Source organism: Sapajus apella, unplaced genomic scaffold, assembly GCF_009761245.1.
Source record: "Sapajus apella isolate SASKATOON/1434 unplaced genomic scaffold, GSC_monkey_1.0 scaffold29, whole genome shotgun sequence".
Classification (NCBI taxonomy): domain Eukaryota; kingdom Metazoa; phylum Chordata; class Mammalia; order Primates; family Cebidae; genus Sapajus; species Sapajus apella.
This window is the reverse complement of record NW_022436969.1, coordinates 20651042-20678561: the sequence shown is the minus strand read 5'-3', so window position 1 is coordinate 20678561 and position 27520 is coordinate 20651042. Positions and strand designations below refer to the sequence as shown.

The 27520-nt window shown below is 40.7% G+C and overlaps 1 protein-coding gene across 1 annotated transcript in view; it reads right to left on the bottom strand.

Moving 5' to 3' along the window:
- RAB31 (RAB31, member RAS oncogene family) overlaps positions 1-27520 on the bottom strand; it is a 151141-nt gene that overhangs the window by 30943 nt on the left and 92678 nt on the right. The window contains exons 4-5 of the mRNA XM_032293389.1: positions 14544-14615; positions 13399-13505 (exon numbers count right to left, since the gene is read on the bottom strand). Coding sequence (XP_032149280.1) covers positions 13399-13505; positions 14544-14615 — 179 coding nt within the window. The remainder of the gene's footprint in view (positions 1-13398; positions 13506-14543; positions 14616-27520) is intronic.

Genomic DNA, 27520 nt, shown 5'->3' with positions numbered 1-27520 from the left:
AGGCAAATCCATTGCTTGGAAAACATAGACATAGGTGTAAAGCACAACAAAAACAAGTAATTATCACCAAAGTCGGAAGAGTGGTTACTTCTGGATGGAGAGAAGGGGATACGATTGGGGAAGGAGGCTCTGTGGCACAGTTACATGGCTGTTCATTTTATTACCACAATATTCGTTACAATTTCCATGTTTTATATATTCTTCTTTGAGAATTTTTTAATTAAGAAAGAAAGGGAGGTTCCAGATGCCTTTGCTGGGCTCTCCGGGCAGCTCAGTCTTCAGCTCCTTCCCTCCTCCTGTGATAGCAGTGGGTGAATGGGCAGGGCCACCCGCACGGCTTCAGTCACAGAAAACAGACAGGCACATCTCAGAGAACACACATTTTAACAGCACTGACTCTATTCTTCTTTGTTATCTCACATAAGGAAAACGCTGAGTGCATTTAACACTTGCCATGACTTTTTTTAGGTCTTTTGATGGTCACTGGCTTTAGTGCTTTTAGTATTTGGAATAAATTGGATTTTTATGGGCCAGCATTTCAAATTCTGTTATTTAGTTTGTGTAATTTCTAAGAAACTCCCCTACCCATTTGTGGCTCACTATCAAGACTGGAATGAATTTTAGAGTCACATGTAAAAGATGAAAACAATTTAATTTATTATTCTCAGTAAAAAGTATTTATTTCCAAATATATTTTTAATCTGCTAAAAACCACAACTTTATCCAAAAATGTAAAACAACTGAGGAGACGGCTGGTGGTGTTTCTAACTTGGTGGGTGTACACTGTGGAAGTACAGGCCCACCCTGTTTCCAGCTCTAGATTGCACAGGAAATTGCATGAGTCATGTGCTTACTCAAGACTCCAGAATGGCTCCCACAGCCTCCTTGGAGGATGGCCAATAGGTTTGCTCTCTTTAACTGGTAGTGATTACCTGAGGCATTGCATTACGGAGGAGCTTGGGGCCACAACAGACTCAGATGAAAACAGTGCTCTGGCTGCCTGGCAATGGGGAAGTCAAGCCAGGAGCCATCCTGGCCAAGCACATAAAGCCCACCCACTCTGCATGCTTTTGAGACCCACACCATCCCGCTGTCTTTCCCACTACTCCCCAGGACAAGCTGTCAAGATACTCTTGACAGCCCCTCCCTGCCAGCACGTGCCAAACTCACTCCCACTTCCAGGCCTTTGTCCCTGTTCTTCCTCCTTCCTAGAATTTCCTCCTCCAACACATCTGTAACTGCCTGTGGCACATGCCCCACCTGGGACACATGTCATCCCATGCCTTTCCTAGTCACTCCAGATGATTCTGACCCCTCCCTTTTTTGAACTCCTCTATCCATTCTGAACTGCATCAGACCAACTGGAACCTTATTAAATATAGTCTTATATTGCTCATCAGATATTTTCCCACCTCTTTTCTTGGCTGCCCAAATAGAAGTAAACATTAATAGCTAGAAGGAAAAGACTTTCTCTTTTCTATTCTTACAGCACTTTGCTGCCACAATAGAAGCACCAAAACATATTTGCTAATCAAATGACTGAGAGCTGATAAGACGAATTTCCTGTTTTCACTTCTAACACCAGATGCCCTTTTCCTTGGTGTACAACCTCTACTCCAGAAAGGAATTCTTGACTCCCTGGCAGCAGCCCCACCTACCCCTCCCAGTGTTTCCGTGAGAGGCACCAGAGTGCTTCCATAAGATCTTAGAGACCAGGAATCCATCTCTCAGAAGAGGTGGGAGAGCATGGGAACAGCCCCTGAGCATCTCCTGGGTTGTATTTATGGGAGAGTAGGAGGAATCTTGGGCAGAGGCAACCAGTAACAGCAGAGTCATCTCAACGTCATTACCCACCACCTCTGAGAAGAAGGTTCCCCACTTCCCAACCCAGCCCCTGTCGTCACTATTGTTGGGTAACTTCCCACTGCTACCACTTGTAAGATAAAATAACTAGGTCTGAGGGGTCTTCTCCCATCAGCACTTCCTGATCTCTCTCTCCCTCATCCTTCTGATTCATTTGTGGCCCTAAATACACCAGTGAGAGGTGGAACTCCAAGGAAATGCCAAAAGGAGACCCCTGAGCTTGAAAAACAATTCCATTAGAAGCCATGAAATGAAAGACAATGTCCAAAAATGACCAGGGAAGCCTGAAAGAGTTTCAAATTGGCAAGAGTCAAAGGTGACCTTAACCCCCTACCCAAGCCAAAGGCAACCAAGTACAGGCTGGATATAAGGGAGTTGAACCATACAGAAGGTGGCTGGGTACAGGGTGCTGGCCAACAGGGGAGCCTCATATTAATTTGAAGCCAATCACATTTCTTCTCCTGGTGATTATGAATGTGGGGTATGAAGGGGTCAGGACAGAGAGCCCCTGGAAATGCTTTGGAAGAGATGAAAGATGATGAATGATGTCATTGTTGTGTGTGTGTGTGTGTGTGTTTTTTTTTTTTTAATACTTTCAACTTTTTTATTGTTATTGTTTGTTTTTTGAGACGGTCTCACTCTGTCACCCAGGTTGGAATGCGCTGGTGTGATCTCAGCTCACTACAAGCTCTGCCTCCCAGGTTAAGCAATTCTCCTGCCTCAGCCTCCCGAGTAGCTAGGATTACAGGCACGCACAACCACACCCATCTAATTTTTGTATTTTTGGTAGAGACGGGGTTTCACCATGTTGGCCAGGCTGGTCTCTAACTCCCAACCTCAGGTGATCTGCCTACCTCAGCCTCCCAAAGTGTTGGGATTATAGGTGTGACCACCCTGCCTGGCCAATAATTTCAACTTTTATTTTAATTCGGGGGTACATGTGCAGGTTTGTTACATGGGTATGCTGAGTGACACTGAGGTTTAGGATACAACTGATTCTGTCACCCACGTACTGAGCACACAAGAGGAAGTTTTGCAACTGGTCCCCAACTCCTTCCCGCCTCTGAAACCCCCAGTGTCTGTTCCCATCTCTATGTCCATGAGTGCCCAAGGTTTACCTTTCCCTTATGAGTGAGAGCATGCAGTATTTGGTTTTCTGTTCCTGGGTTAATGTGCTTAGCATAGCTGGTGCCACTTTTGAAACCTGAATGATGATGAGTCATTATTTCCATTCTCCAGGAGGCCTGAAGGGCAAGAGAGAAGCCCAGGCAGTGCAGCCTGCAGTTAGAGACCTGGACAGTTGCCAGGATAGATTCTGGGACTTCCTCATTCTTCTCTACCATGAACTCCTACTGCCAAAAGCAATGCTTTTCCAAGAATGACCCTTGGACAACTTGTAAAAGGATCACTTTTTTAAATGCATATATCCTCACCTCCCTCTTCTTATTAAATCAGAATCTCTGGACCTGGTTCCTAGAACTGGAATTTTTAACAAGTGCCCTATGGATTCTTAAGTTCATGAAACTTTTAAAACCACTGAGGCAAGGTTACAACGTATTTATCTTTTTTTCTCTTTGCAAGACTCAACTGCCCTGCTTTTTCTGCAAGACCCAGGAAAAGGCCTTGCAGTCTCCTGTTGGGCTCCCTGGACTTTCTGAGATGAAGCTTTCTTTTCTATCTAGACCCTAGGCCAACCTGCCCTCCTAAAATAGCAGAGACCTTGAATTAGCCCCATGCCACGTGCTACTTGTTCAGAAACTCACTGCCAGCCCCAGCTCAGCACGTAGGCTAGGTTCTCCTGCCATCTTGACCAGGCAAGCCAGCTGGTACCCCAGGTCCTGTGGATTCAATCCAGTTGAGTTTCTTATTTTCTTGCAACTCTGTCTGTCCCTAAAATGTCTCCAACTTTGCAAGCCTAACTCCAGCATCAGCAGATGGTGGGGAGAAGAGAATGTCCTGCCCCATCAGGAACTGCACACTCTCCGCCCCTGGGAGCTCCTCTCCCACGGGAGCGAGAAAAGCAGCAGAAAGGAAAGAGGGTGACACCCCTAAGCACCTACTCTGTGCAAGTCCAGGACAGTGTTCTCACATTCCACTTTGCTTTCTGTTGAGAGACACATTGAATTCAGAGAGACCTACATTACTTCAGTTTCACAATAATTTGAGCAGAGGGAGATTTTGCTTAGGGTTGCTGGAGATAGGAAAAACTCTCACCAAGATCAGGAACCTAGAAAAAAATCCAACATGAAAATCCTGAATGTGCTTGACCAGATGCCTCTGAATGCCTTCCACTCTGGGAGCGGGGCGGACCTTTATATCATCTTCTGGAACATGCAGGAAGATGAAACACACTGAACAGGCATCTCTGCCAAGTAATTCTGCACTCAAATGCTTTAAGTGGGTAGAGTCAAGGCTGGAGGGCTAATTCCACTTCCATCCAGCACATTCTGAAAATATGCCAGGCAGAGCTCCTTCCAAGGATCGACAAGCTTACACAACCAAAGTGTGTTGGATGAGATCAGTTCCACCAACACACACACACACATCTACACACACACATCTATGCACACATATATCTACACACACACCCCTACATACACACTCTCACACACATACACACACACATACCTACACACACATACACATCTACACATACCACATGCTCATATACACATACATCTACACATACACTCTCACACACCCACATACATACACACACATCTATATCCACAATTATCTATACACACACACACACACACACACACACACACACACACACACACCCCTACATACTGTCCTGCTGCAACCCCCAGTGAAAAATCAAATACCGTTTTCTGGGAAATACAGGAGAGCAAAGTACTTTGGGATTAGAGTAAAAGAAGGTCAAGCTCTGAATAAGGTCTGGGGTTTAGAGGTTTGGCTAACTCCCCAGAAAAATTATATCAGCAGGCAGAATCTGGAGCAGCCAGATTGCTGACCAAGAAGTGATTCCCCTGCCATAGAAACAAGTCAACAAGCTGGTGCCCACTAGGTTCCCAGGCCCTATCACTTACCGACTATTCCTGTCTCCCAGGAGACAGACAATCTGGGCAGAGACCCATGCAGCAGGCTTCCCTTTTCCTCTTTCCTAAATGGGAGTTTTTTTTTAATACAGTTACCCTATTTTTCTTTTGTACCTTAGGTGTGCTGGGGATGGTTAATCATTTGGCCCAGTGTGTTTATAAAACTTTAGTCAAATACATCCATCCCCATTTGCAATTTTTGCCATATGTACATATATATAATGCACATATATGACACATACCATCACCTCACTGTTCTAATATTCATTATTTTTATCTAAACTAACTTTTTGTTAATCAGATCTTTTACTGAAATAACCGTAGATTCATTTACATGCAGTTGTAAGAAACAGTACCAAGAGATTCCTCATATACTTTTCCCAGTTACCCTAAATGGTCACATCTTGGAAAACTATGGTATAGTATCACAAGGAGGACATTGTCACTGATGTATTCTATCTTATTCAGATTTCTCCAGTTTTACTTGTATGCACTTATGTATGTGAGTTAAGCTCTATACAATTTTATCACCTGTGTAGGTTCCTCTGTTCACCACCACAGACAAGACACAGAGCAGTGCTGACACCACAGGGTCTCTTAGTTGCCCACTTTCCTCCTACTTCTACTTCCTACTATCCCCGACTCCTACTTCCCCTTACCATAGACCCTGGCAATCAGTAATCTATCCTCTATTTCTAAAACATTATATAAATGGAACCATGCACTGTGAAACCTTTGGGACTGGCTTCACTCAGCACAATTCCCCTGAAGATGCATTCAAGCTGCACGTATCAGCAGTTTGCCTCCTTTTAGTGCTGAGTAGTAGTCCGTGGTATGGATGCACCACAGTTTGTTTAGACATTCGTAGCTGAAGGACATCTGGGCTGATCCCACTTTAGGACTATTACAAATAACGTGTCTATGAATATTCATGTGCAGGTTTTGTGTGAACATAAGTTTTCATTTCTCTGGGATAAATGCCCGAGAATGTGATTGCTAGGCCATATGGTAATTGGATGTTTAGTTTTGTAAGAAAATGCCAAACTGTTTTCCAGAGTGGCTGTGCCATTTTGCATTCATACCAGCAACGTATGGATGACTCAGTTTTTCCACATCCTCACCAGCATTAGGTGTTGTCGCTGATTTTTATTTTAGCCATTCTGATGGGTCTGATGATGATATTGAATGTCGTTTCATATCCTTTCTCACCCTCTTCCTCAAGTGAAATGTCTGTTCATGTCTTTTGCCCATTTTCAAGTTGTTTTTCATATAAGTTTTGAGAGTTCTTTATATAGTCTATGTACTAATCCCTTATAGATAGTTTGCAAATATTTCCTCCTAGTCTGTAGCTTGTCTTTCATCCTCTTCACATATCAATATTTCACAGAGCAAATATTTTTAATGTTAAGGGTGTCCAATTTATCAGTATTTTCTTATATAAATTGTGCTTTTAATGATAAGTTTAAGAACTCTTTGCCTAACTGCAGATCTTTAAATTTATTTTCTTGTAGAAGTTTTTCTATAAGTATTATGGGTTAACATTTTACATTAAAGCCTGTGATTCATTTTAGATTAATTTTATATAAGGTTGAGGTTTGTTTTTGTTTTCGTTTTGCCTGTTGGTGTCTACACTACTTGTTGAAAAGGTCGTCAGTTGAATTGCTTCTTCCGTTGAACTATTTTTGCATCTTAGTCCAAAAATCAATTGAGCATAGGCAGGGTGCAATGGCTCAGGCCTGTAATCCCAGCACTTTGGGAGGCTGAGGTGGGCAGATCACAAGGTCAGGAGATCAAGTCCATCCTGGCCAACATGGTGAAACCCTATCTCTACTAAAATACAAAAAATTAGCCGGGTGTGGTGGTGGTCATCTGTAGTCCCAGCTACTCGGGAGGCTGAGGCAGGAGAATTGCTTAACCTGGGAGGCGGAGGTTGCAGTGAGCTAAGATCGTGCCACTGCACTCGAGCCTGGCAAAATGGTGAGACTTCATCTCCAAACAAACAAACAAACAAACAAAGTCAACTGAGCACATTTGTGTGGATTTATTTCTGGGTTATCTTCTCTGTTCCATTGATCTATGCATCCATCTCACTGCCAATGCCATATTTTCACGATTACTGTAGTTATATAGTAAACCTTCATATAGAACACAGTGATTCGTATCACTACATCCTTCTTTGTCAATATCATTTTAGCTATTCAGTGTCTGTGATTTTCTATTTACATTTTAGAATATGCTTATTTATGTTTACAAAAAACCTTGCTAAAATTTTGACAGAAATTTCATTTAAACCTATAACTCGATCTGAAGAGAATGAACATCTTTGCTATGTTGAGACTTTCAATTCATGAACATAATATGTCTCTCCATTTATTCAAGTTTTACTTGACTTCTTTCATCAACATTTTGTACTTTTCAGCATACAGCTCCTATATTTGTTTTGTTAAATACATGCCTAAGTATTTCATTTTCTTTGGAGCAATTGTAAAGGATACTGTGTTTTAAATTTCAATTTCTGCATATTTATTGTTAGTAGTAATATATAGAAATGTGATTGATTTTTCCATGTTGTTCTTGTATCCCACAACTTTGCTGAATCCAGTTAGTATTTTTAGAACTTTTTTTGGTATATTCTTTAGGATTTTCTATGTAGATAATCATGTCATGTGCATAAATCAACTTCTTTTTAGCATTTTAAAAGAAATTTTATATCACTGTCATAAATGCAACACTAGTGTCAATTATCATAAAAAGAATGTAATCCTAAAAAATAAATATGATAAAGACAAAATATAATTAAACTCTAGTTAGATACAGTTGTCTGCAGAAGGCCCTCAACCTGATACTTTCTCTCTCTCTAAGGGAGAATAGCAAGTATAAAAATAGGTGTTAAGGCCGGGTGCAGTGGCTCACACCTGTAATCCCAGCACTTTGGGAGGCCGAGGCGGGTGGATCACGAGGTCAAGAGATCGAGACCATCCTGGTCAACATGGTGAAACCCCGTCTCTACTAAAAATGCAAAAATTAGCTGGGCATGATGGCACGCGCCTGTGGTCCCAGCTACTCCGGAGGCTGAGGATGGAGAATCGCTTGAACCCAGGAGGCGGAGGTTGCAGTGAGCAGAGATTGCGCCACTGCACTCCAGCCTGGCAACAGAGCAAGACTCTGTCTCAAAAAAAAAAAAAAAGAAAAAGGTGTTAAAAACTTAGTGGCATCAGGCTCACATGGAACACTCCCCAGGACAGACCATATACTAAGCCATAAAACAAGCCTCAATAAATGCAAAATAGTGAAAATCACACAAAGTGTGTTTCAGATTATAATGGAATTAAATTAGAAATGATCAAAAGTCAAAGTTTGAGAATTGCACAAACGTGGAAATTAAACAATATGCTAACTAAATAAATAATGGCTTAGAACACAAATTAGAAAACATTTTGAGGTTAGTTAAAAACAAGATATCAAAACCTGTAAGATGTAGCTAGAGAAGTGCTTAGAGGAAAATTTATAACTATAAATGCCTACATTAAAAAAATCTCAAATAAATATGCTAACCCTTTTCCTTAGCAAACTAGAAAAAGAGGAGCAAAGCAAAACCAAAGCAAACAGGAGGAAGAAAATAACAATTAGAGGATAAATAAATACAAGAGAAAAACAATGAAAAGAAATTAACCAAAAACCATTGGTTCTTTGAAAAGGTCAACAAAGTTGACAAACTGTCAGCTAGACTAAATGAGAAAAAAAGAGATGTTTCAAATTTATAAAGTTAGGAATGGAAGAGGTGACATCACTACTGACTTTACACAAATTAGAAGGATTATTTAATTGGTCATGGGATTAAGAAAAAAAGATTATAAAAGAATACTATGAACTACACAGCAAATAACAAAGCATTGACATCATGGAGACCAAGTTGATGTAGAAAAACAAAAAGAAATGACATAGATCCTTCACACACTCTTCTAGAAAATAGAGGAGGTGGGAACACTTACCAACTCATTCTACAAGATTATTATTGCCCTGATCCAATGCCAGACAAAGATATTGTAAGGAATGGAAACTACAGACTAATACCCTTTACGAATATAGACATAAAAATCCTTAACAAAACAATAGCAAACTACACCCAGCAATGTATAAAAAGGATTATGTATCATGACCAAGTGTGATTTATCCCAGGAATACAAGGCTGGTTTAACATCCAAACATCAATTAATATCTAATGATATAGATTATATCAATAATAAAGGACAAAAAACTACATGATCATCAACAAAAGATGCAAGAAAATTTTTGAAAAAATCCAACATTTGGTCATGACAAAAAACCTTCAACAAACTAGGAACAGAAGGGAATTTCTTCAACGGAAAAAAAATGATATATGTAAAACCAAAGTTAATGTGATACTTACTAGAGAAAGACTAAACACTTCATTCCTAAGATCAGTTAGAAACAAGAATGTCTGCTGTCATTACTTTTATTCCAGATTGTATTAGAGATTCCAGTCAGAGAAATTAGTCAAGAAAAAGAACTAAAAGGCACCCATATTGGAAAGGAAGAAGTAAAATTGTCTTTATTCCCAGATAATATAATCTTGTACATAGAAAACTCCAGATAATTTATTAAAAACAACTAAAATTAATAAATGAGTTCAGGAAAGTTATAGAATACAAGATGAACACACAGAAGTCAATTGTATTTCTGCACACTAACAAAAAGCAATGCCATAAATAAGAAAATAATGCCATTCACAATATCATCAAGAAAAACCAAGTAAGAATAAATAAAACAAATGCAAGGCTTGTAAGCTGAAAGATATAAAACGTTGCTAAAAGAAATAAAGAAGACCTAATAAAATGAAAAGACATTTCATGCAGATGCATCAGAAGACTGAAAATTGCTAAGATGGCAATAATACCTGAATTGGCCTAAAGATTCAACAAAATTTCTATTAAAATCAGAGTTGCCTTTTATTTTTCAGAAATTAAGAAATAGGTCCTAAAATTCATATGAAAATGTTAAGGGCCCAGAATGTCAAACAATCTTGAAAAGGGGAACAAAGTTGATAGAATCAATTTTTAATTTCAAACTTACTACAAAGCTGCAGCCATCAAAATAGTGTAACACTGATATCAGGCCAGACATATAGATCAACTGAATAAAGTTAAAAGCACAAAAATAAGACCACATTTATGGTTGACTAGTTTTTGACAAAGACCCCCAAAAGATTCAATGGGATGTGAGAAATCATCTCTTCAACAACTAGCGCTGGGGTAATTAGATATCCACACGGAAAAAGATGAATTTGAACCCCTATCTTACATTATACAAAAATAACTCAATGTGGATGACAGACCTAGATGTAAGCACTAAGAAAATATTAATAAATATTTGTGATATTCAATTAGCCAATCACTTGGGCACAAGAGATAAAAGAAAAACATGATAAACTGGACATAAACTTCTGCACACAGTAAAATTGTGAAAAGACAACCCACAGAATGAGAGAAAATATTTGCAAATTATGTGTTTGATAAGAAACTTTTATTCAGAATACATAAAGAAAAAGACAAATAATCCAACTAAAATTTAGGCAAAGAATTTGAAGAGACATTTCTCCAAAGAAGATATATAAAAGGCCAATAAACATGTGAAAAGATATTTATTATAACATCATTAGTCATTAGGAAAACCACAATGACACAATCTCACACCCACTAGGATGTCTATAATCAAAAAGACAGGTAATAAGTGTGAGGATGTGGATATCTTGCAGTTACCTTGGAAAACAGTTGTTGAGTTCCTCAAATTATTAAACAGAGCTATCATATGACACAGAAATTCCACTCCTAGGTACATATCCTAGAGAGATGAAAACATACATGCACACAAAATTTGTACATGATTGTTCGCAGCAACATTTTTCATAATAGCAAAAAAGTAGAAACAATTCAAATGTTAACATGAGCATGAATAAATGCACACGTGGTAAATGTGGTATATCCATACAATGAAATATTATTCAGCCATAAAAATGAATGCATGACTGACACATGCTACCTCAAACATTATGTTAGCTGAGAGAAGGTGGTCACAAAAGACCACATATTATATGATCCCATTTATACAAAATGTCCAGAAAAATGTCCAAATTTAGGGGAACGAAAGGTAGATTAGTGATTACCAGGGCTAGAAGGAGTTGGAAATTTAGAGTGACTATAAATGGCATGACATTCTTCACCGAGTGATGGAAATGTTCTAAAATTAGATATGAGATGATTGTACAACTCTAAAAATATACTAACATTCATGAAACTGTACATTTAAAACAGGTGAATGTGATGTTTTGTAATTTACCTCAATACAACATATTAAATGTTTAAAACTTAAAAATTAATTTGTGTTCAACTAGTCTTTCTAATTGACCTAATCAGAGGCTTGAAGGCAGTCAGCTTCTTGTTGCCTGATTTAATAACAAGTACCATCTAAAATAACTGTGTATAACAAAAGATATACATGCCACACTTTAAAACACAATTGTGGGATCTCGAGGAGCCACATTCAGACCTCGCTGAGGCCAAACAAGAGGAGAAAAGATACTACCAGGGAGGCAGGATGCGTGGGACAGTGGCCCCATGACACCACCACTAGAGGTAGCAGCTCGATGGCCCTGCATTTTCTCCCACTGGGGATAGAGAAGCTGCAAATAAATTCACGGTTGGAAGTTAGATGAATAGATTATGTTAGCTGGGGCACTTTGAAAATTGCACATATAAGAATCAGCTGAGCACAAATCAGAATGGCCATCAAGAAGAATGCTGTACCTGTGCATAAAAGGCGAATTCCACCCTGAAACACAGAGTATCTTTGGGTGCTGGTGGCCACACCAGTATGTCACAGATGTTTTGTCTGGCCAGACTCACTTTTCTAGGAACTGCCCCTCTTCAAGACCACCCGCCTTCCCATTCTCATAGTAATGCTGGGAAATATCATCTCCTACTACCCAACTCCCTCTTTGCCATATACGCCTGTTCTTAACGTGGGGAATTCCTCCCTGGCATTTTAGACTAGAAATGAAGAGAATGCCAGGCCAGTATCTCTCCAGAGACTAACTCTGGAACATGTCAAATGCCAGAGCTCAAGGCAGTTCTGTTTTTACCATGTGGATGCCAGTCCCGTCCAATAAATTCCCCTTTCTCCTGAATTGTGTTTTGGTTCCATGTAACCAAGAATCCTAACTGATACTATTCAAGTTTAAAACGTTTTCTGCTTAAATTCTAGTCCATCAGCATTCCCGCAATACGTAGGACTTGGTTCCACTTAAAGGTGCACATTAGTCCCATAATCAGGGGATGTTAGAGATAGTACCAACAGTAGTCTCTACCCACCTATCTTGCCCTTCCCATGACAAAGGTTAAGGTGATTCTGCTGGGAACACTAGACAAGCAAGTTGTTTGAGGATTACAGTAAAGAAGGTAGATATCCGAACTAAGTCTGGGAAGTTTAAAGACTTGTCCAAATCCCAGAAAAACAAATGATTAAGTGGTGTTTATGGCTGTTATTATAAACCAACCAGATGCAATGTGATATAAAGCTTTTGAAATCCCAAAGAAACAGAACAATTTGTTAAATGCTATGTTAAGAGCTTTTGCAAGATCCATTTCCACTATTTATTTCACTTTGGTTTAATCACATTTTGATTAACAAAACGAAAATCATGATGTAGTTGTCTTTATGAAAATCAACTACTAGAATTCCTGAGAATGAAATTAACCAAGGGAATGGAGATACCACAAATTTACTATTTCCTTTTTAAAAATAATGTGTTTATTTAGCAAAATACCTAGCTTACCAGGCTAGGTAAAGCTATCGTCAAATCTCTAATTCATGTGTACTGGATTCACAACTTCTTTCCAGATTACAGCAAGTTCAATAACCCAACACCACTGGGGGAAGTCAAGGTACTCATATACAATGTGTTGTATTCTGATTTCAGAACAAAATGGTGATATTATGTACTTGACTATATCCTTAAGATAAAATCTAGAACTAAAACAAACAGGTATACTATGAAAAATATTAAGAATTCTAATGGTCATTACCATAGAAAAGTGTTACTAAAATTGTGCTAGTAGGAATAATGATAATAATAATGGAAAAAGTAACAACAGAAATAATAAACCATCTAGCCCAAAGATATGTAGAGTCAGGGATGTAACTGTGTCATGTACAGGAGTTATGATTTTAATATTTATCACTGTAGGGTACATCAGATTTGCATTTCCCTATCATTTTCTCTTGTTTCTTCACTGGTTGAATCAATGCCATATTGCCTACCACATGTGAAAGGCCGTTAATTAAGTTATTACACTGACGGCAGACATAACAGAGGTGTGACACCTTTGTACACTCAAGGATGACATTCAGAGATGGAGGATAAAATCTACACAAAAGAGATTTAAATGCATGTTACCTAATATCCGAGAGGTCGCACTTGTTTCCAGCGATGGCCATTACAATGTTTTCCGGACCATGTTCTTTCAGCTCCTTGACCCATTTCTTCAAGGTATAAAATGAATCCTAAAACAACAGTATACACGCCTCATTGGAAAGATCCCTCAATGTAATATTTCAACCAAGTAGAAATACAAGCCCAGTACAATTTAATGGAGAAAAATATTTTTAGGAGACTCATGCAGATTAACATACTACCTCTGGCTAGGCACAAGTTAACGTTAGCTGACATACACTTAAATAGACCATATAAAGTTTTCCAAAATCAAAACTCGATCTAGTTAAGAAAACTGTATCTGTGATTTTCTCCTATAAATTTATATAGCAAAATCAATATAAAATGATAGCCTGGACTCCGCACATGAATAAGAATAACAGGACTAAGTAAATGCTCATGCTTACACCTAGAAATAAACTTATATATTTAGAGTCCTGTCTTCCCGTTTGGCCTTCACTCACAATCGTCCTCTAGAAAACAGGCCGAGGACAACACGCCACATTTAGGTAGAAGCGGTCAGGAATTTGTGGAAGGTAACAGTGATGGGTCATTAGACTAACAGTCTTAGGTGCTGAGGCAACTCTCCAGAGGAAAAAAGTAAATAACTCAAGTTGCAGGAGTGGGAAAAAATGTCATCAAACCACTGCAGTTACTTGTTGATGGAAGTCTAAGACCTTCAACATGATAAATAAAAATATATTTATATTATATATACATACACACATATTCACTTATATACACATAAATGTTATGCCTGGTATTTTAAGTAGTATGTAGTATGTCTGAAACACTAAAAAAAATAAGTATTCCATAATTATAAAGCATGCAGAAATTAAAATCGATTTTCCTTTTCTTAAAAAGCTGACGTTCTGCAAAATAGTACTAGCAGTCATGACTTTGCCTCTACAGTCAGTTTTAAGAACGAATGGTCACTGTTGTTTAATTTAGCAGATAATATAGGATGTTTTGTTACATATACATGAAATAAACTCAATATATAGTGGCAGGCTGCTGGCAAGATGCAAGTAGTGACATCTCAGCTTCAGTCTCTCTAAGTGAGACACCTGCCATAAATGGCATCTAAATTCTGAAGGAGACATTCTTACCTGCTTCGTAATATCATACACAATAACAGCAGCAGCCGAGCCTCGATAGTACATGGGAGCCAACGAATGAAACTGTTTAAGAACAATGAAAGGTTTTAGGCCAAAGTGAACAGACTTCATTCAATCCCAAATTAAATATAAAATTTTTATCCTACATCATCCCTATAGGATCCCTAAATTCCTTCCCCCTCTAATTGTTTCAGGGCTCATATTATTACTTATTTTCTTTGAGACAGAGTTTCATTCTTGTCACCCAGGATAGAGTGCAATTGCATGATCTTGGCTCACTGCAACCTCCACCTCCTGGGTTCAAGCGATTCTCGGGCCTCAAGATCCCGAATACCCAGGATTACAAGCATGTGCCACAACATGCGGATAGTTTTTGCATTTTTATTAGATACAGAGTTTCACCATATTGGCCATGCTGGTCTCGAACTCTTGACCTCAGGTGATCCACCCGCCTTGGCCTCCCAAAGTGCTGGGATTACAAGTGTGAGCCACCAAGCCCAGCCCCAGCGTTCAAATTAAATAATAAATTTTCCTCCTCGTCAACACATATATATGCTTGTGGCTTATTGACCGTGAAAACCACTCTTGGGTAAAGGCCAAAAACAAATTTTGTTTTAAACATTGCCATCTTGTGAATTTTCTTTTCTCTGCTGCTCATCATTTCTCTAATATGACTGACCCAGGGCAATCTCATTAGAATTATACAGCAGTAAAGAAAAGATGTATGGCTAGGAAAGGGAAAGGGATCACAGGCAAAGATCACAGGATCCTGGCTGAGCCATTAATGAGGACCACTCAGCAAGGGCAGCCTTGGCAGCAGCTGCCTCGAGTCTGGAGGGCTGCCACCTCTCCAACGCGGGCTTCCTGACCTACCTAAGGTCCGCAAATGACGAGATAGCAGAGGAGCTGCATTCCAAAACTTTAACAAAGGAAGTGCTGCTGGTCACTAGCATCGTTCGTCCCCAGACAGGATAGCTCATTAGTCTCAGAATGCATACATTTGATGTATATTTTGGAGAAGGGTCCATTCTTAATCTGCACTATTTTTTTTTTTAATTAAAAAATATCCTGGAGGGGCCAAGCATGGTGACTCATGCCTGTAATCTTAGCACTTTGGGAGGCCGAGGTGGGCGGATCACTTGAGGTCAGGAGTTCAAGGCCAGCCTGGCCAACATGGTGAAACCCTGTCTCTACTAAAATTACAAAAATTAGCTAGGCATGGTGGTTGGCACCTGTAATCCCAGCTACTCGGGAGGCTGAGGCAGGAGAATCACTAGAACCCAGGAGGCAGAGGTTGCAGTGAGCTGAAATCTTGAGACTGCACTCCAGCCTAGGAAACAGAGACTGCCTCAAAAAAACAAACAAAAAAATCCTGGAAGGGTTTTGAAAGTCAATAAGAAAAAGATGGCTTAATAGAAAAATAGACAAAGATATATATAGGTAAATTTCAGAAGACATATAAATTGCCAATAAATATTTTAAAACATGTTCAATTAGAATTGGAAGAACACCAATAAAAATAGGCACTTATAAATTATTAAACTGTAAAAAGATTTATGATGTTCAGCGTTGGTGTAGGTTTGGGAAGGGAGAGATGCATACTCTACATGGAATGCGCTGAATATCTTCTTTCAAAGCTGTTGGTAATATAATCAAAAGTTGAAATGTGCATCCCATTTGACCCAGCAATTCCACTTGGAGGAGTATATACTGGAGTGACCATCACACACAGGAAGACATCTCCCTGTGCTGTATATGGGAGCAAACGAGAACTGACTCATGGTATAATGTTATGAACTGAATGTTTGTCTCCCCTAAAATCCATGTATTAAAACCTCAACTCCCAACGTGGTGATATTAGGAGGTGGGGACTTTGGGAGGTAATTAGGGTTAAATGAGGTCACAGATAGAATTTGTCTCTTATAAGAAGAGAAAGAGACCAGATCTCTCTTCTCTCCCCACCCTGCCCCTATGTGAGATACAGCAAGAAGGTGAGTATCTGCATACCCATCTGCAATGGGGTTCTCACAGGCAGTGACTCTACTAGCACTTTGATCTTGGACTTCCCAGCTCCCAAACATTAAGAAATAAATGTGTGTTGTTTAAGCCCAGTCTATGTTATTTTGTGCACAGATTAAGACATATATGTATGTAATGATATCCTATAACCATTGAAATGATGATTTTTATTTAAGGGAAAACATATCTTTGACATACTAATAAACGAAAAAGTCTCAAAGCAGCACATATAGCATATATCATTTATTATGTGCTTAATTTACCCTTATATGATAATATAATGTAGGGTAAAATGTGTGTGGGAGTATGTCTCTGCATGCAGGAATAACGTGAGGTCCTTCTAAATCTTAAGAGGCGGGATTTACAGTGATTTTTACATTTTCCTATAAGCATTTGTATAGCATAAATTTTTACAATGAGTTTTATTTATTTATTTATTTTTTATTATTGCATTTTAGGTTTTGGGGTACATGCGAAGAACATGCAAGATTGTTGCATAGGTATACACGTGGCAGTGTGATTTGCTGCCTTCCTCCCCCTCACCTATATCTGGCATTTCTCCCCATGCCATCCCCCCACCCCCTGCTGTCCCTCCCCTATTTCCCACCAACAGACCCCAGTGTGTAGTGCTCCCCTCCCTGTGTCCATGTGTTCTCATTGTTCAACACCCACCTATGAGTGAGAACATGCAGTGTTTGATTTTCTGCTCCTGTGTCAGTTTGCTGAGAATGATGGCTTCCAGATTCATCCATGTCCCTACAAACGACACGAACTCATCGTTTTTGATGGCAGCATAATATTCCATGGTGTATCTGTGCCACATCTTCCCTGTCCAGTCTATCATCGATGGGCATTTGGGTTGGTTCCAGGTCTTTGCTATAGTAAACTGTGCTGCAATGAACATTCGTGTGCACGTGTCCTTATAGTAGAACGATTTATAATCCTTTGGATATATACCCAGTAATAGGATTGCTGGGTCAAATGGAGTTTCTATTTCTAGGTCCTTGAGGAATCTCCACACTGTCTTCCACAATGGTTGAACTAATTTACACTCCCACCAACAGTGTAAAAGTGTTCCTATTTCTCCACATCCTCTCCAGCATCTGTTGTCTCCAGATTTTTTAATGATCGCCATTCTAACTGGCGTGAGATGGTATCTCGATGTAGTTTTGATTTGCATTTCTCTAATGACCAGTGATGATGAGCATTTTTTCATATGTTTGTTGGCCTCATGTATGTCTTCTTTTGTAAAGTGTCTGTTCATATCCTTTGCTCACTTTTGAATGGGCTTGTTTGTTTTTTTCTTGTAGGTCTGTTTTAGTTCTTTGTAAATTCTGGATATCAGCCCTTTGTCAGATGGGTAGACTGCAAAATTTTTTTCCCATTCTGTTGGTTGCCGATTCACTCTAATGACTGTTTCTTTTGCCGTGCAGAAGCTGTGGAGTTTGATTAGGTCCCATTTGTCTATTTTGGCTTTTGTTGCCAATGCTTTTGGTGTTTTGGTCATGAAGTCCTTGCCTACGCCTATGTCCTGAATGGTTTTGCCTAGATTTTCTTCTAGGGTTTTTATGGCGTTAGGTCTTACGTTTAAGTCTTTAATCCATCTGGAGTTAATTTTAGTGTAAGGTGTCAGGAAGGGGTCCAGTTTCTCCTTTCTGCACATGGCTAGCCAGTTTTCCCAACACCATTTATTAAACAGGGAATCCTTTCCCCATTGCTTGTTTTTGTCAGGTTTGTCAAAGATCAGATGGTTGTAGATATGTTGTGTTGCCTCTGAGGCCTCTGTTCTGTTCCATTGGTCTATATCTCTGTTTTGGTACCAGTATCATGCTGTTTTGATTACTGTAGCCTTGTAGTATAGTTTGAAGTAAGGTAGTGTGATGCCTCCAGCTTTGTTCTTTTTGCTTAGAATTGACTTGGCTATACGGGATCTCTTTTGGTTCCATTTGAGGTTTAAGGTGGTTTTTTCCAGTTCTGTGAAGAAGGTAATTGGTAGCTTGATGGGGATAGCATTGATTCTGTAAATTACTTTGGGCAGTATGGCCATGTTCACGATATTGATTCTTCCTAACCATGAACATGGAATGTTTCTCCATCTGTTTGTGTCCTCTCTTATTTTGTTGAGCAGTGGTTTGTAGTTGTCCTTGAAGAGGTCCTTTATATTCCTTGTTAGTTGTATTTCTAGGTATTTTATTCTCTTTGTAGCAATTGTGAATGGCAGTTCGTTCTTGATTTGGCTCTCTTTAAGTTTGTTATTGGTGTATAGGAATGCATGTGATTTTTGCACATTGATTTCTGAGAGTTTGCTGAAGTTGCTTATCAGTTTCAGGAGACTTTGGGCTGAGACAGTGGGGTCTTCCAGATATACAATCGTGTTGTCTGCAAATAGAAACAATTTGACTTCCTCCTTTCCTATTTGAATACCCTTTATTTCTTTTTCTTGCTTGATTGCTCTGGCTAGAACTTCCAGTACTATATTGAATAGGAGTGGTGAGAGAGGGCATCCTTGTCTAGTGCCAGATTTCAAAGGAAATGCTTCCAGTTTTTGCCCATTCAGTATGATACTGGCTGTTAGTTTGTCATAAATAGCTTTTATTATTTTGAGATATGTTCCGTCAATACCTAGCTTATTGAGGGTTTTTAGCGTAAAGGGCTGTTGAATTACAATGAGTTTTAAGTAATATGGTTTTTAAGCTTTGAACAAAGCAGCTGTTTTTTTAGGCAGTGGGGAGAGAGCAGGGAGGAAGGAGAAGTGGATCCTGAAGATTTTCTGGCAAGTGACAAAACACTAACCCATTATTTTCTTTCCCACAATACTCATCATTGGATCAATACTTGCCAAACTAAAGTGATGGTATTTGGAAATCTGAAGCACATGGATTCCCCAGGTTTCCCTGTTACCGCACTGAGGAATGCTGTCGAGGCACTCACAACAGTGTAGAAAGGATGCGGCTACCCTCCCTGCCTCCAGTCCCTCCATGCAGGACTACGTGCTGAAGAGAAAGGACTCTGGAGCCTCCGTGGGTTTCAGAAAAGAGAGAGGTTGCTCAGGGTGAACCAAAGAGTTCACAGCTGAACTGTGTGTTGGCCGAAGATGCTAAAGAGCCGGCCCCACTCACTGCCCCCATTCCAGAACACACTTGGAGTCAGCAGCATTTGCCATGCATGCCTTTCCATACTCACTGACTGCCCATCACTGTGTTTGGCATAATTATTAGGCATCCATAAATCTATTTTTAACTCACCATTTGGCAATCTACTCCTTACACGTAAAAAGCAAAATCAGAATTCCTGCCCAAAGGGAGGAAAAAGCCATAAACTTTTTTGAAACATTCCTGCTTTGCAAAGGCGCAGATAAAGTCTCCTTTTACCCAATTATACAAGATGCCCATTTTTTTTTTTCAAAATAGCCTCCATATAAGAGTGGTTCATGTAAACACACAAAGTAGCAGTCAGTACAAACTTTATTTCCCAAACATGAAGATATTCATGGACTCAAGCTCAAAGAGGAGCAAACTGCGGGTGTCTTCTAAGACAGAGTTCATTTTAGGCTAAAACACCATGAACTGAATCTAAAACAGTCACTGGTGTGGAAGTCTCATGAATTATTGAAGAGATCTTGGTATATAATGCATTACTCATTCTTTCCTTCCTCCAAATGGAATCACTTTGAAATAAATCTGTTGGTGAAACCACTTAAATGATTTTATTGCTGGGGACTTGAGGGTTTTAATGAGTTAGAAGTTCACGTCTCAGTTCCAAAACCCAATAATGCATTGACCAAAGGATGATCTTGGTGGAGGACAAAAAGATAAATCACTTCTAGTCTACAACATATATACTTCTCCCCCTTACAAATAGAGAACAAAAGCACCACAATCAGCCTTAGCAGTCATCATGACATAATTCAATTCCTGTGGGGTCAGAATTAAGACTGATGGAATGCTCACATAAAAAGATTCTTCTAGAAATAAACTTCACAGTCACGAGATGCTGATAAAGCTTTATTTTTACATCTTACCTTGAAAGGTTATTTGAAAATTAGCACGACAGATGCCAGTCCAAAATCCTTTCTTTTCTGACTACCCAACAAAACATCCAGAAGCCCAAATTCAAATGTTGAGAAAATGTTCAGATGTCACTCAATTATTTAGAAACAGCACAGGGAACTGTGAAAAGCCAGTCTGTCTCCTCAAAAGAAATAGCTGTTTATGTCCTTAGCGTGCATGATTATTTGTTTTTTAATCGCTGGGGGTCCCTATGGTAGAGAAGGGTATGGTCTTCTTCAAGCTCTTGGAGCTTCTCAGACTGCTCAGCTTCCGCAGATGGACACTAACCCTGCCCCGCCTCCAGCAGCTGGCAGAAAATAATCTAACATGACCTTTCTGGAAAGCAGTTGGACAATGTGTTTCAAGAGTCTTGCAAATGTTCAGATACTTATTTGACAATTCCATCTCTTAAGGAAATAATGAGAGATGGTTACAAAGTAACCAGAATTCATTAGAGAATTATCAATGATTCTGAAAAATTGTAAGCAATCTCAATGTCTAACAATTAAGGAACAGACACATAAATTTTGGCTTAGCCACATGAGGGAATATCCAGCAACAATTAGACTCAGGTGTTTGTAAAATATTCATGGTGCATGAATCAAGATAGCCTAGTGTGGTATTTTCCCGAGGGTCTTCTGGAAAACACTAGGCCACCAGAAAAAAAGGAAAAAAAAAACACCTTTTTTTCCTGGCCAAATAAGTTTGAGAAACACCACATATAACAATGCTTCCCTGAAGGTTCACAAAGCATAATAAGTGCATTAAAGGCTCTGAAAATGTCTACAGTAGAGAAATCTATTTATCTTGGTTTCAGTTCAGAATTCCTCGTTCATTTAACAAATCTTTTTTCAAGTAGTATTTATTAACATCTAGAGACCTAGAGTGATCAAGACCTACCTTAGGGGCAGTGAAGAGAACTGGACTCAAAGAGAGGCTTGACCTGGCTCTATCCTGCTTTTCATATTTTGTGAAAGGGGTCCAGGGGTTGGGGTCGGAGACGAAGCTGAGGTTTTTCCAGCTCTGTGACAACCCTCCAGAGCTCACAGCCAAGGTGAAAACAGGCTTAGGATGGAGGCTCTCGTTTTCCCTGCAGCGCATGCCTCTTGTTTTCCCATCCTGTACTGCCTTATGTGTGCACACATGCACGCGCGCGCACACACACACACACACACACACACACCCCTCAGCAGCACAGTGGAAAGTCTTAATTCCAGGAAATCTCCTAATCCTTTAGACCACCCACTCTGCCCCAGGCAAAATTCCTTAAATGCAAGTTTGTGGCATCGTAAATTCTACAGCAGCAAAATCCTGCAAGTCAGGAATGAGCAGTGGTGGAAAATACATGAAGTTTCCAAACAAGCACAGCTCCAGCTGGGCTCTGCCTCCCAGATGAGAATTAGCCAAGCCAGGATGCTCTGGCATCAGGTCCAGGAACTCAGAGGGATGGGCTTTGCATTATGATTTCCAGAGGACACTCTGTCCCTGTTGAGTCGCTCAGGCACGGCCTGGGCGCCTATGCTGCTCTGTGGCCGGTCAGGTGTCAGCGCACAATCGGAGGTTCTCACCCTCCCAAGGCCACCATCGGGGAAGAGTCAAGGGCAGATGCCAAAAAGAGCCCAAGGTCCACTGGGATTCAAACAAACAGGGAAGTGGTAGAAGAAAATTCCTGAAATTCCCAACATTCTCAGCTGACAAAAGTTGAATGGAAAAACACATTACTGAATGTTCTTTCTGTGCCATTCAGAAGAATGCTTCCGACTTTTACATAGACCCTCTCTCTCCACAGAAAAGCGGAGGCCTAGTTACTATCCCTCCTCAGATGTCCTAACACCCTAGTGTGTGCAGAGTTGAATAAAACGGCGCTGGGAGACAACACTTCAAACTATTACGATGTTCTCTATGAATAATGACAGTACAGATAAACCACCACTTGCTATATCTGAATTATTCAAAAAACATTTCTATTATATCATGATACATTACTTCTACAATGACAGGGGGTGTCTTTTTCTTTTTTCCCTTTCTTTCATTTTTCTTTGAATGTGTTGTTAGAGTCAAAAAGCCTTCTCAGCACTCAGGGATCCAAGCTTTGGAGCGACAGTTCCAGGAGGAAGCTGGGTTTCAGAAGTGACCTGATCAGCACCTGATTCTTTTCTGACAAGATGTGCTGCAAGCCTCATTTCGCAGAAAATGACAGAACACAAATCCAAACATCTTTCCACAAAAACGGTGTTAGAAGGAAGCCACGGATTACTTTTACTGATTAATTGGGACAGGGTCTTGCTCTGTCACCCAGGCTAGAGAGCAATGGTGCCATCACGGCTCACTGCAGCCTCAACACTCCTCCCATTTCAGCTTCCCAGGTACCTGGGACTACAGGTGTGTACCATCATGCCTGGTTAGTTGTTTTTTTTTTTTTTAAGTTTTTATAGAGACAAAATCACGCTATGTTGCCCAGGCTGGTTTCAAACTCCTAGGCTTAAGTCATCTTTTTTGCCTCGGCCTCCCAAAGTGCTGGGATTAAAGGCATGAGCCACTGCACTAGCTAGATTAGTGTTATTTAAAAGACAATGTAATGAACTAGAATATTCCAATCCCTAGAATAATGTATAAAAGAGAAATAAATTATTTAATATGCTGTAGAAATGTATTTTTCCCACCAATGAAGTTGTCTAAGGGCAGTGAACCTCAGCTCATATTCCTATATGTTGGCAAACAAGTAGAATTTCCTAAAACTCCAGAAATATGCCCCACCCCACTCCTAGGTACGGCTATTTACATCACACACAGCCACCGTGCTGTGCATTTAGGGGCAAAGCTAGGATGGGCCATGAGGATCATAAAAAGTTGATCTTGTCTTGCCCTCTCTCTGCTCTGCCCAGAGAGAGGCCCCTCCCGTCCTTAGCCCTTATGGTCACAGTAAGCATCCCATGTTCAGGACAGCATCCTCACTGCACAGCCCTGAGGAGGCCTCCAAACAGACCCCATCACACCAAATGCATTCAAAAGCCTGTGGCGTCATTTCTCCCAGTGTGACCAGAGCCCCGGATTCTGCACTTTGCTGTGTGCCAACCCAGGCTAGTCGGCATGGCCTTCAGACCCGGCCCCAGCTCTACCACAGCCATGGCTCCCTCCTATCTGAGCAAAGCTTGTCTTGCCTTGACTAGATGTCCAAAGTTTCCACGAGAGCCTTCAGGTATCTGGTGAGTTCCAAACTGGCCGCATAGCTGCCAGAGACATCCTGTTTTGAAGTGCTGGATTATGGTATTTATTTACATTGACCAGAGTGCATTTATTCTTAACTTTTACTGTGGAAATTTTCAAGCATATCCACAAGAAGAAGAGACTAGAATAATGAACTTCCATCTTCTCATCCCCTGGCTTCAAGATCACCACTAACACACAAACCACCGGCTTCCTTTCCACCTCGTCTCAGCTCCTGCTCTATCCCCGCCCCTGGAGTATTTTTAAGCAAATACTTAACATCATCTTACGTTAACTGAACATCGGAGTGATTGATGTTTTCTTATTTAAGTCAGATTGTTTCACGTCCCTGTTCAGAATCCTTCCAACTTAGTGTAAATGCCAAGCTCCATTCTACAGTGTCTTGGGTGGGCCCTGGTCCCTTGTCAGGCCCCTCCCCTGCTTGTCTCCAGCCCCGGCCTCCTCGCTGCTCCCTGAACACACAGGCAGGCCCTCGGAGTCTCAGCACCTTCCCCGATGCCTTCTGGCAGCTTGAACCCTCCTCCACCAGCATCCTAAAGGCCCCTCCCTCACTTCTGACACACCTTTCCACCCTCCCTGAGAACACTTCCTGAATCCTTATCTGGGCCACAGCAAGGACTCAAATATTTAATGACTGAACGAATGTAGTAAAAATCAATAACACTGTGAAACGAGGGACAGAAGACAGAATTGTTCCTGTTATTCAGATGAGAAAACTGAAGCTCAGCATCCTTAAGTGAATTGCCCAAAGACACACAGCTCTTAAATGATGGAACTAGACTTTGAACACAGGTCTTGACTACAAATTCCATGCTTTTTCCATTCCTGTGTTGCTTATCTGAAATGAAATGTTGCTTCAGTTGATGTATTTAAGACACAGGTTTATATGAAATGTATTCAACAAACAGTACCTCACTGTTTGAACACTCAGTATGTGGCAGACACTGTTCTGAGCAGCAGAGAAACTGCTGTGTGGGGGGCAGAATAGTGTCCCCCAAAGAGGTCCATGTCCTAATCCCCATCACCTGTGACTATGTTAGGGTGCACGGGAAAAGGAATAGTGCTCATCAGCTGACCTTCAGAGAAGGACATTATCTTGCATTCCTAGAGTAGGCCTAGTGTCCTCACAAGGCTCCTCATCAGTGAAAAAGGGAGGCAGGGGAGTGGAAAGAGATTTGAAGATGCTACTCTGCTGGCTCTGAAGACAGACGAAGGGTCTGCAAGTCAAGGAATGCAGCTGGTCTCTGAAAAAGGCAAGGAAACAGATTCTGCCCTTGTACCTCCAGGAAGGAATAAGGCCTGCAGCTATTTTAATTTTATTCCAGTGAAACCCATTTCCTTTTTTTAATCTTTTTGAGTTTTTGTTTTGAGATAAGGTCTCACTCTGTTGCCCAGGCTGGAGTGCAGTGGTGCAATCTTGACTCACTGCAGCCTCAACCTCCTGGGCTCAAGTGATCTGCCTGTCTCGGCCTCCTAAGTAGCTAGGACTACAGCTGCATGTCATCACACCTGGCTGATTTTTTAAAAAAATTTTGTAGAGCTGGGAGTCTCACTATGTTGCCCAGGCTGGTCTGGAACTCCTGGGCTCAAGTGACTCCTGTCTCAGCTTCTAGTAGCTTGGATCAGAGGCCTGAGGCTCCTTTCTGACTTCTGACTTTCATAGCTCTGAGGGAGTCAATCTGTGTTGTTTTAATCTGAGTGTGTGGCAATCTGTTACAGCAGCAATCGGAAACAAAGAGAGGGCAAAGGTAACAAGGTCCCTGCCCTCAAAAAGTGTCCTCTCTTCTTGGAGTGAGTGGGAGTCCGGCACCTTCCATGGGGCCGCTGGACACAGAGGTCTTCATAGGGAGTCCGTGCTCACTGCAGCCCAGCTGCCTCTGTGAGGACTGGCTGTCAGCACCTCAGGAGCAGGTTCTTCTGTTACCAGACAAAGTCTATTTGCTAATTTCCTATTCAAGAATGACATGCATAGGCTTTATAGGCCTTTTCTCCTATATTTTAGCCAGACTTAGGAAATTAGCTCCATAAAAGAAAAGAACAGGACAGAAGGGGAGGGGAGGGGAGGAGAGGAAAGGAAACAAAGCTAGGTAAAGTGCTTCTTAGATTCATGGCGAATCCACCTCTGGACCCCCTGAAACTCCTGTCTCAGCGGCTCTGTGTCTTGGCCCCTTGTCCTCTGAGAATTGGCAGAACGGAAACTTGGCCTCCACCCAAGAGCACAGACAGTGCCTCATAATTAGAAGTTACTCAGGGCATCCCAGACTAAAGCACATGCTAGCAAAATGTCATTGCCTGACCTGGGAGGGTGTTCATCTAGCGCAGTCACTGTCCCTCCCAGAGCAGCCTGTCCCCAGAGAGGAGGGGGCACATGGAGGAAGGTGACAAACACTGGAGACCAAAGGGAAACAGCGGGGTCTCCAGTGACGAGATAACCCTAATGGGCAATGGGCAGGGCAGGAGCCTGTGTGTAAGCAGGAGAAACCCGTCCACGCAGCTCTGAGGCTCCCCTCTGCCCATCTCTGTGTCCCCACGGCCCAGGCCACGTCCTTCACTGCCAGCATGGCCATTTCCCGGGCTCAGGGCAGAGCTGTTTATAGTGTTTTCCTAAGGACTCCCGAAAGGTATCTTCATATATGGACATGTCCTTCCCCGTTCTCTCCTGTCACTGGCATTCTGACATCCAGGAGGGCTGTTGTGCACCTAGACTCCTATTTTCTAAGAGGACACAGCCCCTAAATGGCCCAGCAGTTCTGGGATCCAGGTCTGCAAACCAAGGCACTTCCTGTTCCACCTGCACAGCTGCCGTCAGGGTCTCCTCATGCCCCTCTCCAATACCTCTGCTCATACTTTGCTTTTGTAGTTTCCAGCACCAATTTTCAAACATCAATGAAACGCTTCAGCTGTAAAGCTCTCAACGAAGGATTCCTGGGGCTTCTCCTTAAAGGAGCTCAGCAGGCACGGCCCCCATGACAGTTGTTTATCTCACTTTAACAGCATAAACGCTATCTTCAAGCTCCAGGCCTGTCTCCTCCCCACACAATCATCACTCAGTTTTCCCTTTCGAGAGAGTTACTAGGGGTATGGAGAGAGGGACTATTTCCCTTGCCGGGATCTCAGTTTGCACTGGTTGAAAGCACAATCTTCCAAGCTTGGATAGCATAGTGAGACCTCATTTCTGAACAAAAAACAAACAAAAAAGTATTAGCCAGGCATAGTGGCTGGTGCCTATAGTCCCAGCTACTTGGAAGGTTAAGGCAGGAGGATTGCTTGAGTCCAGGAGGTCAAGGCTGCAGTGAGCTATGATGGCACCACTGCATTCCAGCCTGGGTGACATAGCAAGACCTTGTCTCAAAAACAACAACAACAGCAACAACAGCAACGAATATATATATACATATATGTGTATATATAATATATATAAAGGTATTATAATACATTTATATTACATAAAATATATATAAATAATATATAAATATGTATATGTGTATCTATAATATATAAAGGTATTATAACACATTTATATTATATATAATACATATAAATAATATATAAATATGTATATGTGTATCTATAATGTATAAAGGTATTATAACACATTTATATTATATATAATACATATAAATAATATATAAATATGTATATGTGTATCTATAATATATAAAGGTATTATAA